The 18489-nt window shown below is 34.9% G+C and overlaps 1 protein-coding gene across 1 annotated transcript; it reads left to right on the forward strand.

Moving 5' to 3' along the window:
- The first annotated feature begins 196 nt into the window (after positions 1-196).
- On the forward strand, positions 197-18329 carry CPSF73-II (cleavage and polyadenylation specificity factor 73 kDa subunit-II). Its single transcript, XM_022054039.2, has 18 exons — positions 197-355; positions 446-623; positions 762-834; positions 1064-1181; positions 1606-1679; positions 2823-2959; positions 4789-4852; positions 5476-5541; positions 7321-7390; positions 8242-8346; positions 9503-9644; positions 10724-10820; positions 12653-13435; positions 14267-14802; positions 16287-16406; positions 16922-17054; positions 17142-17300; positions 17832-18329. The coding sequence occupies exons 1-18, from the start codon at positions 331-333 to the stop codon at positions 17991-17993; spliced, it is 3042 nt and encodes a 1013-aa protein (XP_021909731.2). The 5' UTR covers positions 197-330; the 3' UTR covers positions 17994-18329.
- The last annotated feature ends 160 nt before the right edge of the window (positions 18330-18489 follow it).

Here is an 18489-nt window from a genome sequence, read left to right on the forward strand (position 1 = left end):
TTTAATTGATCAATATCAACCGATGTATGTACAAATTAACATTTAATTTATCTTAAATAAGTTATAATTTGCTGAAAGAATTTTCTATTACATAAATAACTTATTAAAAATTTACAAGTTACCTAAATTAGAATTTCTTTTTCTTAGGAAAAAAGAAAAAAAAAAAAAAAAAGCTCAAAAGAAAACTGAAAATAATCATCGACCAGGCACCCGCTCAAACGACTCCCTGAAAGAAGAAAAAGATCAAACATAGCAGGCGCCGCTTACAAACAACACAATACTGGAGGAAGAGCCACTTACGTAAGTAGAGTCCTCAGGCAAAAACCAAGCATGGCGATTGAGTGTCTCGTTCTGGGTAATAAGTCATCTTCAATTTCATTTCTGGCGCACCCAATATCCCATATACATATGTTCATATGTGCTAACAAACATGCATACATATCAGGTGCTGGGCAAGAAGTAGGGAAGAGCTGCGTGGTGGTGACTATCAATGGCAAGAAGATTATGTTTGACTGCGGCATGCACATGGGCTACGACGATAAACGTCGATACCCCAATTTTTCCCTCATCTCTAAATCCCGTGATTTTGATAACGCCATTACTTGCATCATCATCACTCACTTGTACTTAACTCTGTCACCCACTAACCCCTTAATTTGGCTTCACTTTCTTTTTCCAATTAATCTACTTTTTCTTTTTTTTTTTTCCCGGGTTCCATCTGATATGGTGTTCTTGTGTTTATTGGGTTGAAACTTTTACAGTCATTTGGACCACGTTGGAGCGCTTCCTTACTTCACTGAAGTTTGCGGGTACCGGGGTCCGATTTACATGACTGTAAGTTCTGTTAGGTGCTTGAAAAAATGACTGGCTTGTGCTTTTCATCTTGATGCCAGTGTTTTTCATTCTTCTTTTCTTCTGGTTCGGCCTACGGGTTTGTGTACTAAGAAATTATATCTTGGGATGAGCTTGGTTGCTGTTAGAATGTGGTTAGTGGGTTTTAAGTTCATAGCTGCTGTTAGAACTCTGTTTGTTATCAACTTTCTTTTCATGGTTTCCGTTTTAGTACCCAACGAAAGCATTGGCTCCGCTGATGCTGGAGGATTATCGGAAAGTAATGGTGGACAGAAGGGGTGAGGAGGAAACATTCACTTCTGATCATATTGCAGAATGTATGAGGAAAGGTAAACGTATTTCCACGTGTCCAGTATTTTTTTTTGGTTTGTGAAATGCCTATTGAAGGGTTGTGTATATTAAACTGGCTTGGCCTAATTGGTTGGCTGGAGTTCTGCTCTGGCTGATTTTGTCTCGTAAATATTCTTTACCTAAGTACGAAGTTGCAGATGTGGTAACTGAACATGCAATTCTATAGAAGCCAAAGGTGATGATAGTTGCTTTTGGCAGGAGGACAACAGTTCATCGGACCTTTTATGATCTCTGTCATAGAAAATATCCATATAATCTGGCGAAGGTCTTTTTGCTCCTAGAATTTCTGCTTTTTGCTTACAACCATATAATTAGATAATGCTGTTGTTCATTCCAGATTTCTGGGTAACTGTTATTTCTGTAGCCTGAATTTTGTTGTTTCCAATTGGTTTCAAATTGCAGTTATAGCTGTAGATGTGAAGCAGACTGTGCAGGTTGATAAAGATCTTCAAATTCGTGCCTACTATGCAGGCCATGTAAGATATTTGAACTTCTGCTATTGAACATGTATTCTCTTGGCAGCCTTATCAGCAGGGAAGATGAAGAAATTAGCATATCCAGCACTCTTCTTTCAAACTTATCCACTTGTACACATTTTTTAATTTTGTACTAGAGGGCTATGGATCGATAAGATGCTCTTAGGTGACATCTATTCATCATGCTGGTTTCATGTAGTTAGTCCATGGCAGCTCCGTGCTGTGTGTTTGTGGAAATGAAGACTTGAGTCTGTCCTTGAGAGCACTGGCTTACTCAAGCTGGTCTATCCCTCATAGATCTAGGTAGTTAGTTTGACAATCACTGATTGAATAGTTAATTTCCTAATCGCAAGGATGGTGCAGTTACATGATAGTTTTCTGGTTGGAGTGCTCCTCTTGCCATGATGTATGGATATATAGATATAGAGAGGTGTTTGCTGGAAGTAACCACAGCATAAAAGAGGAATTGTTGCTTTCTTGTATGTGGATCCATTTGAAGGTAGCTGCTATTGGAAAATCTTAGATGGCATGGAGAATTTCAAGAACAGGGACTTTGTAAGAATATGGGTCAACTTGGTAGAGCTGTGTCCGACAATGGTTCTTACCTGTTGTATAAGTTCATGTCTTATACATAGAACCCCCTAGAAGTCATGAGCAGTTTTTAGCATATTCGTAATATTCATGTTGGAAAAGTTCAAAAGTAAAACTGAAGGTGTAAAGAGAGGCTTTTTTAGTGAATATCCTGCTAAAGAATGGCATATTTGTTGCATATTTATGGTGATTACTGGGAAATCTCCTCTTTGTTGATCACGCATATTAGAACATCGGATGATGGGTATGATGAACACATATCTTTCCCCAACATGGAAGAATATATTTTGAAGGTCATCAGGTGGGTATGACTAACACATATTTTTGCCCAATATGGAACCTAAATTTTGAAGTTCCAATACATTGCCTTTCAAGAAGCTGCTTAGCCTAGTTCAGTGTCTGTATTTCTTTTTTTCTGAAATGTTTTCCATCCCTAACTATGACTATTCTATCACTATGAATAATTAAATTTAGACATATAATCCAGTCCTCTTATTAGTATAGTGGGTTCATTCCATGCTTGTTAATATAAGTTGTCCTTGTTTTGGCAAGGTTCTTGGGGCTGCAATGTTTTATGCAAAGGTTGGGGACGCATCTATGGTGTACACAGGAGATTATAATATGACACCAGACAGACATCTGGGGGCAGCTCAAATTGATCGACTTCAGCTCGACCTTCTTATTTCAGAGTATGGAAACTATTGTTTGTCTGGAGTATCTAATTGTGCTGTGTAGTATTTAGAAGATTGTACTGGTGAATCTGTTATGTCTTTTTGAAATGGAGATAGAGCATCTTTTACCTCGGTTATGGTGATAATTTAGCTAGATCAAGCTTCTCAATTAGTTTATTCTTGTAATTGGTTTCTACTTTAACTTTGTATGCATGATGAAGGGTCTTGTTTTTTTTTTTAAATAATGGTAAAGGGTCTTGTTATAGATTAGAAAAATGGTTTTATAGAATATAGATCTCCTAAATCCTAAACTAGGTTGTAACATTCTTTCCTCTTTTTTCGCACAACTTAAAATTCCTGAATTGTCTATATTCACCGGCCACATTGTTTTCCACAATAGTAATGTTTTTTAATAAGAAAAAAGGTATTATGGAAGAGAGGAATCAAACAAAGTTGCAACCTGTGGTGGAACCAAAATTTATTAGGAGGCAAAGTAATAATATTGTTAGAAATGAAAGGGATGCAGAGGTGTAGCTCCTTGGTACTGGTAAATTTTAATTATTATTTATTATTTTTTATTTTATATATAAAATCTCATATGGTAAACTAAAATTACACCTTATATTACTTAAATTAATTTATTTAAATATGTTTTTCATTTCTTATTGAGTTATTTATCTCACCCATAATAATAAATTTATATACGCTTATACTAGATTTAAAAATGTAATGCTTAATATAATATTTTTTTTATTGTCCTATTTTAATTTTATATTATTTAAATTTAACTTCCATAATGTTACTTTATATGTTTTTAGAAAATATATGCAATAACTAAATAGGATACACATATTAATATTTATGTATATTTTCAAGTGTTTCAGATGTATTTTTATGAACTTTCGATGGAGTTATATATTATTTTATAAAATTTTTGGGTAGGGGCCTAAAATGAATATTATAGCATATATATGTATACAGAAGTTTATTTCAAAAAATGTATACAGAGGTGGGCTGGGGTGGGGCATGGCCATCGGTAGTCACCCTTCCACCGCCCAGATTCGCATAGCTTGTTTCATGAATTTCAGATGCCTTTCTACCTATATATATTGTTATAAGAATTGTTTACCTTATATTTTCGACATCTGAGGTAATTTAGGCCCTCTTTTTTGAGTATTCATTCCTTTAACGAATCATAAGCTCATTGATTCTGAGAGTTTTTTTAAATAAAATTCCAGTTTAGATCTTTTGAAGTTTTAACATTTTTTGTTTTTATTTGTTCATTGAACTTCATGTTTCAAAATAGTAGAAGTAACTGTTGAATGGATGATTTTATTAAAAATACAGAAGATGAGAAGCATCCATGTTTGTGCATGGGGACTGGCCACTTTGCATAAGATTAGGGAGTAGGACGTATGCCCAAGATCAGTGGAAAAAATGTCAATTTAGATTTTGGAAGTGGTTTATCTTTTATCAAAAGAATGCCATCATTTCATGCCTTAAAAATATAATCATTTGGTTTGAATTTTGCTGTATCATCACATTTTGTATGTGGATGAGCTTCTATTAGAATTATGTTATTCTGTCTAATATCTTTTGTTTATTCTTATTGAAAAATGTGGTTTGTTTATTGTTTAGTAAATATACAGCAGTTTCTTTTTCAAGTTTTAATCTCATAATTGTTTTTTTTTTGTTTGAAAAGTAAATAGTTTCAGAGTCTTCAAACATCCAAATGTCTTATGATTGCATCTGTCCATTAAGTATTTCCAAATACCAAAACTTGTGAAATGTCGACTTTGCTTATCGTGAGGATATTCTGATAATCTTCCAATCAAATCCTACGGCAGGTCCACATATGCAACAACAATACGAGATTCAAAATATGCCCGGGAGAGAGAATTTCTTAAGGCTGTATGTCAACAACACTATCAAAATTTTAAATTTCATACGTCTCTGTAGTTGTGATTTATTTTCTTTCTTTTTTGTTTCAAATGTCTGTTCATAAGTTATTGAAGCTCTCTTATGAAATTTATTTTTCCTGACAGAGATTATTGTTTCAGCAAGGAAAAGTAAAGATCCTTGAATGCTAAATTTGCAAACAATTAAATCCTTTAAGTCCTAGTGATGTAACATTAGGCAAAAAGCAAAAGCACAAAGAACCTAAGGGGGCTAAATAGTTTGACTTGGTCTCTTCTGTATGTGTTTCAGATTAGTAACTTTAAATGCTATTGAGGAGATAATCTAGAAATTTGGAACTCTAATTTTTGTCTTTCATTTTGCTTAACACAGTCTTAATCCTTTAGAAAAGCAAATCAAGCTGAAATATCATTCTCTCTCCTTCCCTCACTTTCTCTCTCTCTGCAAGAAAATGCTCCTATTATTTTAGAAATCCTTACAGTCTTTTGTTATATGAGTTTCGTTGTTTGTGTTGTTTCTTGTTCCATCATGTTAAAATGTATCGTCTTCTCTGTTACTGAAGGTATTTCTTTTATAAATTTTATTACTGCTGACATCTTTTTGGAAATAACATGTAGGTTCATAAATGTGTTGCTGGTGGAGGAAAGGTGCTTATACCTACATTTGCTCTTGGAAGAGCTCAGGTCTTTTCATCATGTTAGCTTCTTGTGGTTCACTATAATTGTTTGTTTTGAATCACTTCTCCGATTTAGTTGGTTGATCTCTAAGATTATCAAATATACCAATGCTATTCTATGTGTCAAAAAAAGTATAGTTCTTTAGATTCGTAAAAAGGAGTGCTTCTCCACTAAAAATTCTGTATTGGGTTTTCAGACTGCTAGTATCTTGGAATTGTGGGTTACTACAATGTCCTTTTATGTGCTTACTTCTATTTTTAAAAAACATTTAGTCCTACGACAGCCTCAGTATCCACCTTTAAAAAAATGAGTCATACAAATTTCCCCTCTTTTGAAGTAGTAGTTCTCCTTTTTTTTTTAAAGATATTGGATATGTTCCTTTGAATATTCTTGAAATTTTAGTATTCAAGTTGGGTAAAATAGAAATACAACTCCTTTATAGTATTATCATCTGCATGACATAGATGCTGTTGCTCAAGTGATTCTTTTATGTTAGGCTAGCAACTGATTCTAGGATTGACTTACTGGTTATCAAGGAAAAAGATAAAGAAGGTGTCTTGGAACGCTTCTCCCCGGATTATAATACAGATGGAAAAAGTAGTGTAACGTTCAAGTACGCTGTTTGCTCTTTTTTGTTGGTTTTGGGTGTCCTCCCATTCTTGAGATGTTTTTCTTAGCATACACGAGGTTTGTATGAAGAGTAAGGAACATAAGTTGCTTCTGATGTGGTGCGTTTCTGGGTGAGTATTTGGAGAATTTGGAGGAGTTGAATAGCTGATCTACGAACTTACTTAAATAATTGAATCTTTTAAAATTTTCACATGATAATTTTGGACTTAAAATAAAGGAATAAGCAAAAACAAAAAGAAAAAGCATGGATAGGAAAAGATAAATGCATTTACGTTGGTTTTATCCTTGCCGTGCTTCCTTCTGATAAACCAGATTGGTGAACTGGCCTTCCTTGACAGCCGTAACAAAACTTCTCAAAAAAATTAAACTATTGAATTTTGGAATTTGGAATTTGGAATTTGGAAGGGCAATTAAGAGGACATTGGATTGGAAGTATCAATAAAATATTTTAGCCAACTGAAGATTGGTTGAATTTAGCATATGGGTGCTCCATAAGAAAGAAATTAACATATGAGGGGGAAGCAAATGAAGATAGTTTCAAGTAAGCTGAGAATGCTCATTTAATTTTCGAAGAAACAAATGGGTAAGTCATTTTTTTGGATATTCATAATGGGCTTTTGCAATTCTACAGCCTCGAAACTGAGCACTGGATGCCCTATAAAGGGAATGAAGCTGCTGTGCCAATGAGCCGTGTAAGAATTGGCATTTCATTCAGTAAAGGAGAAGTGACTATCCCAGTTCCTGTTCCGTACCCGTGTTAGGTTTATTTTATCATTTTTCTGAATTACATATTTTGAAGCTCATCATGCCTGCATATTAGATCCCTTGAGGTTTACGCATCAACTTAAGGAGTGAATTGCATTCTCTAGTGTTGAATATTGTGTTACATATTGTGACATTATAGTGCCTTAGCTTTTTCAGCCAGAGGGAATGCTTGCTTTTTTATTTGATTGGCTATCATTTACCTGGCTGCAATTATACTGGGTTGGATTTTGATCCCAGAGGGCAGTGCTTGTTTTGCTTGGTTGGCTATGAGTCACTTGGTTTCCCTTGTTGAACAATTATTACCTAATTGTTAACTAATTTCCAATACCGTGGAAGGTCTCTGTAATCCTTGCTTGGCACTTTGTTAACAATTCATTAGTCCTTGTGCAGGAACTCTGTATGTTGTTGGATGATTACTGGGAGCGCATGAATCTACAGGTTCCTATTTACTTCTCAGCAGGTTTGCCTCTCCGCCGTTTTGTTCATCTCTTAATCATTTGCACTATTTTTATAATTAATATGGTTAATAAAGTGCTGAATTTTTTTGGGATAATTTACTACTACATATGGATTATGAGTGACAAGTATTAAGATCTAAATAGTGTCTCATACATTTGTAAGAAATGAAGAATACTTGTTTTCGCGAATATAAAAAGACAGTTATGTAGAAGCATTAAGGTCAATTTATAAATTGTAGATGTTAAGAATATTATCTTGAGCTAGCATCCTGCCTAGACTGATCTATCATTTTCCTTTTTCATTTTCTTTCATCCTTTGGCATATCACTCTAGAAAATTATTTCTATTATGCTGTGTTTGGTTCAGTTCCAATTTAGTTCGTAATTATATTTTCATATTAGTCTTATTATATATAATTAGAACGCAGTTTATTGTGGTCAAGTTACCACCACCACCACTTCGAATTTTTTGATAGTGAGGGATCAACTCCTACCTTAAATGCTCTGATGGTGGGAATTCAACTTTCAATCTGAATTCAAAGTGATGGTGGTGAATATTAGAACTAATATGAGAATTGCGATTTGGGAATCGACGTAAGAATTGAATAAAAAACAAGCTAAAAGTTTATGTTGAAATCCCAAGGGCTGATTTTTTACTCCCCATGCCACCTCCCAAAAAAAAAAAATCTGAGAAGAACTCCATGCTTCTCACCTTAAATAATCAGGAACTGCTGTTCCATTATTGGTGAACTGTTGTCATGGACAGTGATTGTTAATTGATTCCTGAGAAGATTATCTTAGTTTCACTTCATTTCTCCTTATTCTTTCTAATGATGTAGATTCTCATTTTCCAGGTTTGACAATCCAAGCCAATATGTACTATAAAATGCTTATTAGTTGGACAAGTCAGAATGTTAAAGAGACATCATCTGGACGTCATGCATTTGATTTTAAAAATGGTATTTATATTTCTCATCAGTTTAATATATGTGAGATAAAGCTGCTTAACTTCTTTCTCTTTTCTTTTCTATTCCTAGAATGTCAAAATAGGATAATTCTCTGGGAATGTCAAATTGGTCAGCATGTTTAGTCTGAACTTTAGTTTCATGATACATTTTATTAGTTAGTCATATGATAGAATTGCTAGATCATTTCCTAGTCATGACCTGTGGAATATTCTGTTTACGTTTATTAGGAGATTGAAAATTGAAATCTCTTCCAAATGGGAAAAAGAAATAATCGTAGAGGACATTGAATGAATACTTATTTGCTCTGGATATGAATCCTCTACAATCCACTTAAAGAAACTGAATCTTGTAAGCGTTATTGTTTCTGTCATCCATATATATTTCTTTGAGCATACCTTACACTGATCCTTCTGCTTTTTGGTGGAAGTTTTCTCTCTCCTACGGCTGTGCATGTTTTGGATTGTCTTCCACATTACATCAATGAAGTTTGTTTCCCAATCCAGAATACTGCATACAACATATGAAAATTAAAATATAATCATCCATTTTACACCTTCAAAGCGTATATGATTTGGGAAACATGGAACATTATGATTTTCTGCTTAACTTCAAATTTGGGTGAAGAGATTTTGATAGTTATATTTTTCACTATAAAATGATGTTTCTGGGAAGTTACCATGTGCAAGCTATTTTAGCAGATCTTATCTTTGTGTTGTCTCCTGCATAAAGCTTCTAGTTTTAGAGGATTCTTCAAAGTGATTAATTTGGTTTCTGTACTTCTATTAGTCATAGAACTTTAAGACAATTATCTTTTTGCATTCTCTTGCTAACCCTCTGGAGTTTTGTAGGATGTATTTCTTTACAAAATGGGAAGGAAGCTTCTAGTTTCAGAGGATTCTTCAAAATGATTAATTTGTTTTCTATACTTCTGCTAGTTATAGCACTTTGAGACAGTTCTTTTTTGCAGTCTCTTGCTAACCCTCTGCAATTTTGTAGGATGCTAACTTTATTTCTTTTACGAAATAGAAATGAGGCAGCATTCTAACGTAACTTGAATATTTAACTGCTGAGGAATTCTATCTCATGACATGATTTTTTTACTCTGATTCATTGTGTTTTCTAATTAATCTCTTTTTGGATGGTCCAGTTCGTGATTTTGACCGTTCAATAATAAATACTCCTGGACCTTGTGTTCTGTTTGCCACACCTGGGATGATTAGCGGTGGTTTTTCACTTCAGGTTTTCAAGCAGTGGGCTCCTTCTGAGATGAATCTTGTTACATTGCCTGGGTATTGTCATTGTTACTATTTTGTCTTTGATCAAGCATAGAACATAAGGTTGATATCTTTTATTGATTTCATGGGTTCAAACCATGCATTAGTCATAGATATACTACTGCAGAGCTTTTATATATGAATTGGTTTTATTTCACACTTTGATATTTCCTAGTTTTTTGAGAAGTTCAGAAATTCCAGAGGTCTCAATCAGTTTGCTTGTCATAGTTTGGTTTAGTTGGGTCGTCCATAATGTATATTGGTTCACCAGCAGCATCAAATACCTAAATAACTATAAAATGATGACATTCCAATAATCCTTTGATAAAATGTCTCTTAGTGGCTTCAATCAAATTCTTGAACAACCTAGACACAAGATTTGAAGATCTGGAAGAACAAGAGTATATTTTCCTTTTCTATGGGCATGGCTGGTATTGGTTTGTGCTAGACAGGAGCATCATTCTAATATATCTAGTCCTACATGATGTAATTGCCAAATCCCTCTATCAGGGTAATGAATTCTTAGTTTGAAGTAGGAGTTGCTGTAAACCACAGTTTCACTCTAAGCATTTTTCTCTTCTACGATATCTAGTACAACAGAATGTAATTGTCAAATCTCCCTATCAGAGTAATGAGTTCTTGATTGCACTGGAGTTGCTGTAAACCACAGTTTCACTCTAAGCATTTTTCTCTTCTACAATATCTAGTACAACAGAATGTAATTGTCAAATCTCCCTATCAGAGTAATGAGTTCTTGATTGCACTGGAGTTGCTGTAAATCACAGTATAACTCTAAGCATTTTTCCCATTCCAAACAAATCTCTGAGCATTTTCTTTAGGAATATGCAAGCATCATCATGTCATTGTGATTTGTGAGACTGAGAGTGATTGTTTTCTTGTTGATTTTCTTTTCACAGTACACATTCACACTAATTTTTAGAAGCAAAATCAGTTGATTCCCATGTTTATGGTACTATAAATACGTCATTCTTTATTACTAGAAAATTTTAAGAATGGATGCATATGATAGGTTCTGAGTTCCAGTTATTATGGTTTCCTTTTTTTCTCTATTCACTCTCTTGTATCTTTTCTAGGTATTGTGTGGCTGGAACCATAGGGCATAAGTTAATGTCAGGAAAACCTACCAAAATTGATCTTGACAAGGACAATCAGATTGATGTGCGATGCAAGGTTTTTTCTTACACCCTTTTTGTTTTTCTCTAACATTATTTGATGTGTTATTTATAGGTGCACTTGCTAATTATCATTTTTCCTCTGCATTTTTTTTTGGATGAAGAAAGTATTATTGGAGAGAAAAAGAATAGGAGTACATAAACTGAGGACAAGAGATTGTCCTAAAGCAGAGAGAAAGGAAAAAGAGAAAAAGAAAGAGAAATGTAAAATGTAAAAAAATCAATACAGAAATGTGAAACAGCCAAAGAAAACATCTAAAATGCCTATGAGACTTAACAGGGTGATGCCTGAAAGGTCATTCAATCCCAGAGAATTGAAAGAAGTAAACACTTACTTTTTGAAAGCTTCACATTTCTTTTGATCCACAGTTCCCATAAACCAGAAAATTTAGTTCTTAGCTCGATTAGTTTTCCTCCTCCTTTCCAAATCCTCAAGGAAAGAAGAGATAAAGCAGAAAGGGGAGAAACCTACATCAACAGTATCAAGAAACCTAATTCGGAGCTTCCAAGACATATCACAATGCAAAAAGAAAATGTAACAATTGACACTCAGGCGTTCCTATAGCACATAACACACATATGGGAAAGTAAATGATTGGGGCTGTTGAAACAGATAATTTGTCTTGGGCCTAATAAGAACAACTATCCAGACAGAATCTTTAAATTTAGGAGAAATTACCTTCTGGAAAGGATTGGTGAAGACCAAATTTTGATTGGTGGGTGAGACAGGTGAAGAAGGATTTACAGGTATAAACATCCAAAGAACTCAAAGTTCATACTCAACTATTAGGAATTGAAAAAGCAATAAAAGGTTCAAGAAGGTTAAGTAAAGGAAATCACGCCAGATGTCTCCTGATTGTTACAGATTCCGCTAAAGAGCAGATTGTCAATCCAAGTGTGATCCTGAAAGAAAGTATGGGAGCCATCATCCTAAGAGGAATGAAAAGGTCATAGAAGTGAGAGATGGCTTTCCAGGAGCACTGGTCATAGTAATTCTCATTTTAGATCCCAACCATCTTTTTGCAGTATGTACTTGCTCTTCATCTTACTTTGCCACAAAGAATTAGTTTTTAAGGGAAAACGTTGTAACCACTTCACAAACAAAAGGTCCTTGGATACTGAGTTTTCTATATGCATTGTACTATAAGATAAGACTTTTTTTTTTTATATCAATAAATTATGTCCTCTAGTCAGTGAACATGAAACAAGCACCATTACTTCTAACTGTATTTTCTTTTACCGTTCATTTGGAACTAAATTGAGAAAACAAAAGATTTCATTCTATTTGCAACTAAATTCTTCAGTTGAATGCATGCATACTTAATTGTAAAATTGATGTCTTTTCACTAAAATACTGCGAGTTCTTTCCTTTAAACCCTTATGGGCTTATTTTAGTTTAGATTCTACCATTCTTTAGTTTATAGTCACTCTTTAGATGTAACTTATTTCTGTAGGTTTATAACAAACCATAGTTTTGTTTGTACTTTTAGAGCTTTGAAATCGAGTTTAGCTTTTGAGACAAATTTTTTTCTGCTCAATATTATCATCCGTTCTCGCATCTTTTTCCCTACTTGTTTGCCTAACAAAAACATGGTATTGGCTCATAGTTGTCATAGTTCTTAAAGAATCTAGTGGACTAATGTTCTATATTGTTGGACACTTCATGTTGGTTTGGATTTATAGATTTTTGGTGTATTTCATTCTTGTTGGTGGTTTGTGTGAAACATTTTGGTCATAGAATTTTAACCATGTTCTTCAATTGTGATTGTTTCTTCTTGATCTTGAAACTTAACCTGCATGTTTTGCTGAACTTGTATTTTATATTTTCAGATTCATCAGTTATCTTTCAGCCCTCATACAGATTCAAAAGGAATTATGGATCTCATCAAATTTCTCTCCCCGAAGCATGTGATGCTTGTACATGGTGAAAAGCCTAAGATAGCTTCTCTCAAGGGAAAAATTATGTCTGAATTGGGAATTCAATGTTATGATCCTGCTAATGGACAAACTGTGTGCATTCCATCAACACACTGTGTGAAAGCAAGTGCTTCAGACATGTTCATTAGGAGTTGCTCAAACCCGAACTTCAAGTTCTCTAAGAACGATTTGGAAAATAGAACTGATATACAAAGGTTACAGGTAACTGATGATAGAGTTGGTGAAGGAATTCTGGTTATGGAAAAATGTAAGAAGGCAAAGATTGTTCACAAAGACGAACTTTTGTTCTTGTTGGGAGAGAAAGAGCACGTCACTCAGTTCATGTACTGCTGCCCTGTCGATGTTTACGGGTGGCAAAAAGATGAGAGCATAAATTTTTCATCAACAGGTATTGTTCTTGATCTGCAGGACAAAAGCTTTTTGATTCAGCAGTTGTTAGTGAGACTTTCAACTGAACTTTCTGGAGAGACCATCCAAGATTTTGGCGAACATCTTCAAGTGGAATCATTCCGAGTCTCCCCGTGTTTGAAGGAAACTTGCCCATACCGGATAGCTGATAAACTTCAAAATGAATCGAGAACAGTTTTCTTTTGTTGCACGTGGTCAGTGGCAGACGAGAAGCTTGCTTGGAGAACAATTTCAATTATGAAGAATCTGGACTTATGCTGTACAACGTAAATGACCTTCTTCCGGATGCAGCTCTAAGTCCAACAAACTCAATTGACTTCATGCTGAAAAACAATTTTACCAGAGAAATCTCATATGATCATTTGGCTGCCAGGTTTGCAAAAGGGAATCAGCAATCATTAGGGTGCGGATTCATGACCTACCTGCATGATTTTGTAGGTTGAATTCTTAGAATGGTAAAATTCAATTCCAGAAAAGCTTTGCTGTTTGTAACATTAACAGTGTACAAAACATGCAAATGACTAAATTAAGATTCTTTTTCCAGGGTAATCCATGGACTTATGGAGAGTTGAAACCCAGTGTTTACAATTATTAACGTTAAAATATGGGTTCTTATTTGATTTGATTAAACTTAGATATCAATTTATTTACATTTAACAAAATATAAAAAAAAATTAGATAATACCCCTATTTATTATAAAAAAATTAAATAATTAATAGAAACTGATTAAATATTATTGTTTAAAAAATTATGCTGATCGAACGAATTGCTTTTAAAAAGATTAATGAAAATGACGAATTATTTTTTAATTAAACACAAATTAGTTTTCTAGTAATCGTTGTTGTACACATTTCATCTACCTGAGTTGACAAGATAGAGTTAACGGCAATAGACGCCGCGTGCACTGTAGAAAACAAGATATATCCAAATATATATTTCAACGTTGAAATGTAGAACGAGAAAAATGATGGTACAAGAAATTATTCTGGAAGGACTCATCTACCATTCAACGATAAACCAGTAAACCCTCCTTACCTCCAAGAGTCTGTGAAAACAAACACAATCCCCAAATTATGGTGCCTTTCTTCTCCGCCTAGTTCCTTTTTGTTGCGAAATCTCTCAGAATGTCTTCATCGGAAACTGCCGCCGTGCCGGCATCTGAATCCGTTGCCCCGCTCCTCCGGCCTCGTCAGAGTGGCAACAACACATACCCTTCCTCGCCCAGGCATGCTAGCCTGGCGGTTCTACTGGGCCGTGCCACGGGCCGCCGTGGTCCATCCATGCTGGTAAGGGAAACAGCGGCGCGAGAGTTGGAGGAGCGCCGCGCTGACTGGGGGTACTCGAAGCCCGTGGTCGCTCTGGACATGTTGTGGAACACTGCGTTTGTGGTGGTCTCCGTGGTGATGCTCGTCTGTACGGCTGATGAGAGGCCGCCTAATACGCCAATCAGGTTGTGGATCTGCGGTTATGCGTTGCAGTGTTTGGTTCATGTGGTGCTGGTATGGTTGGAATACAGGAGGAGGAACATGAGGAGGAGAGCGAGGGATCCGGAGAGAGGAGAAGTGGCTGGCTATAGTGAGGATGATGACGAGGAGAGCAGTGAGAGGGGTTTTGGAAGTTCAAGTGGATCAAGGTTAGTTTGTCGTTGTTTATGGTTTGGTTTTTAGCTGAATTTTCCGATAATCTTGATATATGAGCTGATTAAATGTGAACTTGTCTTAAATTTGCTTGTTTTTTTCTGACGTTAGAATGAGTCTAATTTAAAATTTTAGGTTCTAGAGCCAAATTGTGTTTGCATTTGACTTGGTTCTTTTTCCCCCTGTTTTGATTTGATGCTAGAGCTGGAGATTGTGGAACTAAATGTTTGGTTCCTGCAATTTTTTTTTATCTTATCTATTAGTTTTGACATTCTCAGGCAACTGAATTATGTGAACTTTCAAATTTTGATGTCAAAATAGTTTAGCATGCATTGCCACTTCTCAGGCAAGTGGAGAGTGGGTGGGAAGAAATCACAAGTTAGAAGGACAAACCCTTTCGAAGTATCAAGTATATGATCAACTTATGATGCTAAGTCTCACCTATATAGGGTGTAGCGGAGACACTTCACCCATGTAAGATTCATTGGTGGTTTCCTGTCAAAATAGGTAAAGGCAAAACCCTTGCTTACACTGAAGCAATCAATAAAAAAGTATCATCTTTCTCAATAAAAAAAAAAGGGCCAGAGAGCTTTGCAACTAGAAGCTGAAAAAATCTTTCAAGAACAAGACAATAACAGCAGCACACAAACCCAAGTTTTACTTTACTGAGTTGGGAAAAGATTGGGATGATAATCATATTTGCTCGTCAACCTTGATTACATGTTTCTTGGTTGTAGAATCATCCATAATATTAGTGGCCTCTTTATATGAACCCTCTTTCACGTTAAGATTGGGAAAAGAACTTCTTATATGATTAAAATCTGCAGCAAAAGCATTATCTTTCAAAAAAAATATTTACCGCAAAAATGGTCTCAAATAAAAAAATTTCCCTAAAAAAGCACATTAAATTAGAAGATGATGCAGAAAGGTAGTTTACAACCTGTTGAACTATAGAAACCTGCTGAGAGAAGAGAATGGAGAAAGTGGATCCCTTGATTTGGCTTTATGTCTCACTGGCACAAGTATGTTTCTTTGAAAATAAGCTCACTGATATAAAAGATTTATTTACAAAAATAAATTTATATACAATTCCTCTTGATGTTTTTTTTTTTCTGAAATAAAAAGTGCGAATGTATATTGCTATATGCACCAACAGTGCTATCCATGTATAAAAATTTATATGTCAATCAAATTATCCCACAAGGTTCGTTTTCCTCCATAGAACAAAGATGATGACCCCATGACAAAAAATTAAGGGAATCCTCTTGAAGTTTTTCTCTGGTGTTGGTTGACTTTCACTTGACAGTTTTTGCTTGTTCTTCTAACAAACTGCAATGCATGGTACCATGTTATCATTTCTCTTTCCTACTTCCTCTATGTGATTTCAGTCACATCAATAAGTACTTTTCTTGTCATAGCTTTGATAACTGAAATAGAGGGTTGTGTCATTATTCTGATAATTTTCCAATCGATGTTTTAGTGTCACTAAACGATGTGAGTCGGTGAACACAATGGCATCATTTCTCTGGTGGATAGTTGGCTTTTATTGGGTAGTCTCTGGTGGCGATGTCCTGCTTAAAAATGCTCCACGTTTGTACTGGTATGGCCTTAACTTATATCTTCAAACAAATGGCATTTGTTTAATAGTACATGTAACATTCCGTCATTGCATGTAACTTTTAGTTGCCAATCCCATGGATTGAAGAAATTTCTATCAAGTATGGATTTTAATTTGTTAAGTCAGTGATTAGCAATCTCATGTAAATACAGAATTTAGTTTAAGGTTTAGTTCTTGGTTTCCTTGGCTATACCTTAAAAATAACATTCTCATGTTCCAATTTGTCATTTAAAAAAATTTACATTTTAATTTTAGAGGCATAAAACCTTTGTTTAGCTATTTGCTGAAAGTTGACTTTTTATTTCTCTAAGCTTCTTTTACAATCTCAATTAGAGAGGAATGGAGCTTGAAGTCTCAACCTTAATTGACCCATGATATATCTAGTTATTCGGAAATATATTCGTACTTTTTCCTTTAATTGTGGTTGTATATGCACATGAAATATATTCCAAACTGAAGTTGAAAAAGCATGGATCTCTAATTCTTCGTATGTGCAGGTTGGCTGTGGTTTTTCTGGCATTTGATGTGTTCTTTGCCATCTTTTGTGTTGTTTTGGCATGTCTGATTGGGATTGCTCTGTGTTGCTGCCTGCCATGCATTATTGCAATTCTTTATGCTGTTGCAGGACAGGTAGGAAGAAAAAATCACTATTAAATCTTGAATTTACAACTTTATAGTGTCATTTTGGTGATACATTTTCTTGCTTGTCAAATTTAGGAAGGTGCATCCGAAGCAGATCTAAGTATCCTTCCAAAGTATAGATTTGAAATCTTAAACAATAACAACAAGCCTGATGGGGGATTGGGGAGAATGGTTCCCCTAGAAACAACTAGCGGGTACTTGGCAAATGAAAGAATTCTTCTTGTGGAGGACGCGGTAAGTATTTGTATAATCATGTACATGTTTGCTTTTGTGATTTTTTTTAATTTTTTATTTCCATTTTATTGTATATGGTTAGAACTGCAACCTTTTTCTTTCAGAATGCCTGTTAAGTTTCCTATTTCATTTTCATATATGTGCACAAATTATCAATGCCATTTACATGTCTTCTATGCCCACAATGAATGGAAAGGGAAATTTTGCCAAATGTCTGTTCACTAAATAATTTATACATCTCCATTAGATAATTTGTTACAGGTGTAGTTCTGACAACAGAAGATTCTGATGAAGGTCCGATCAACCTTAGAATGCCCCCATTTGCAGGAATTTAAAAATGAGACTTTGGAGGGCATTGTAAGGTTATTTTCAGCCATTTGGGAATCTTGCATTTCCCTCCTGATTTCCCTTCACTTCATTCAGTCCAACAATTTGTTAGCATCTGTTTGTTAAATAGTTTCCAGTAAAAGAAATTTGGTAGTTCTCTCTTTTAATGCTTTTTTTTTATTTGTATCTTTTTTTCTTCTCTAGGAATGCTGTATATGCCTCAGTTCATACGATGATGGGGCAGAGCTCCATGCTCTCCCCTGCAATCACCATTACCATTCTGCATGCATTGTGAAATGGCTTAAGATGAATGCAACATGTCCTCTCTGCAAGTACAATATTCTCAAGGGAAATGAACCCCTGTGACGAAGAGAACAACACCCTCTGATGATCAGGTTTCCCCCATCACTTTGTCTATATATTTAGGCAAGAAAAGAATTAAGCATTTCCTGCTCCTATTTGGCATGAGCTAAACTATTTGGGATCATAAGCTTTTATTATGAGTTGGTAGTCGTCTGGAGTTGTTCTTGATTCTTTGTGTCCATATCAGTTTCAGTTATTCAAAAATGCAGTAGTCAGTTTTAAATGTCCTGTAGTTATTCTATAGTAACTCAGTTTAAAGGAAAATGCTGACTTCATGTATTTTATCTTCACTTCCATGCCTGGATATCAGAGATGATAAACTGATATGTTCTTTCTTTCTTTTGAACTTGTTATAGGTTGTTCATGCAGTACAGTTTTTCTTTTCTTTCTTTTGCTCCTTGGAAGATGTTGGACTTATGAAGAAGCTGATTCCTCTTTTCATAAGGTCCTTCAATTCTGTGTGCTATGGATCCTTGTGCATTTTAATTAATATGCATGC

This window comes from Carica papaya, chromosome 2, assembly GCF_054855325.1.
Source record: "Carica papaya isolate Zhongbai chromosome 2, ASM5485532v1, whole genome shotgun sequence".
In the NCBI taxonomy this organism is placed as follows: domain Eukaryota; kingdom Viridiplantae; phylum Streptophyta; class Magnoliopsida; order Brassicales; family Caricaceae; genus Carica; species Carica papaya.

Coding starts and splice junctions, on each gene's coding strand:
- CPSF73-II (XM_022054039.2), top strand. CDS start 331: ATGGCGATTGAGTGTCTCGTTCTGG. Junction 7,391..8,241: donor TCCTATTTACTTCTCAGCAG/GTTTGCCTCTCC, acceptor CTCATTTTCCAG/GTTTGACAATCCAAGCCAAT. Junction 17,301..17,831: donor TTCTTCTTGTGGAGGACGCG/GTAAGTATTTGT, acceptor TTTCTTCTCTAG/GAATGCTGTATATGCCTCAG.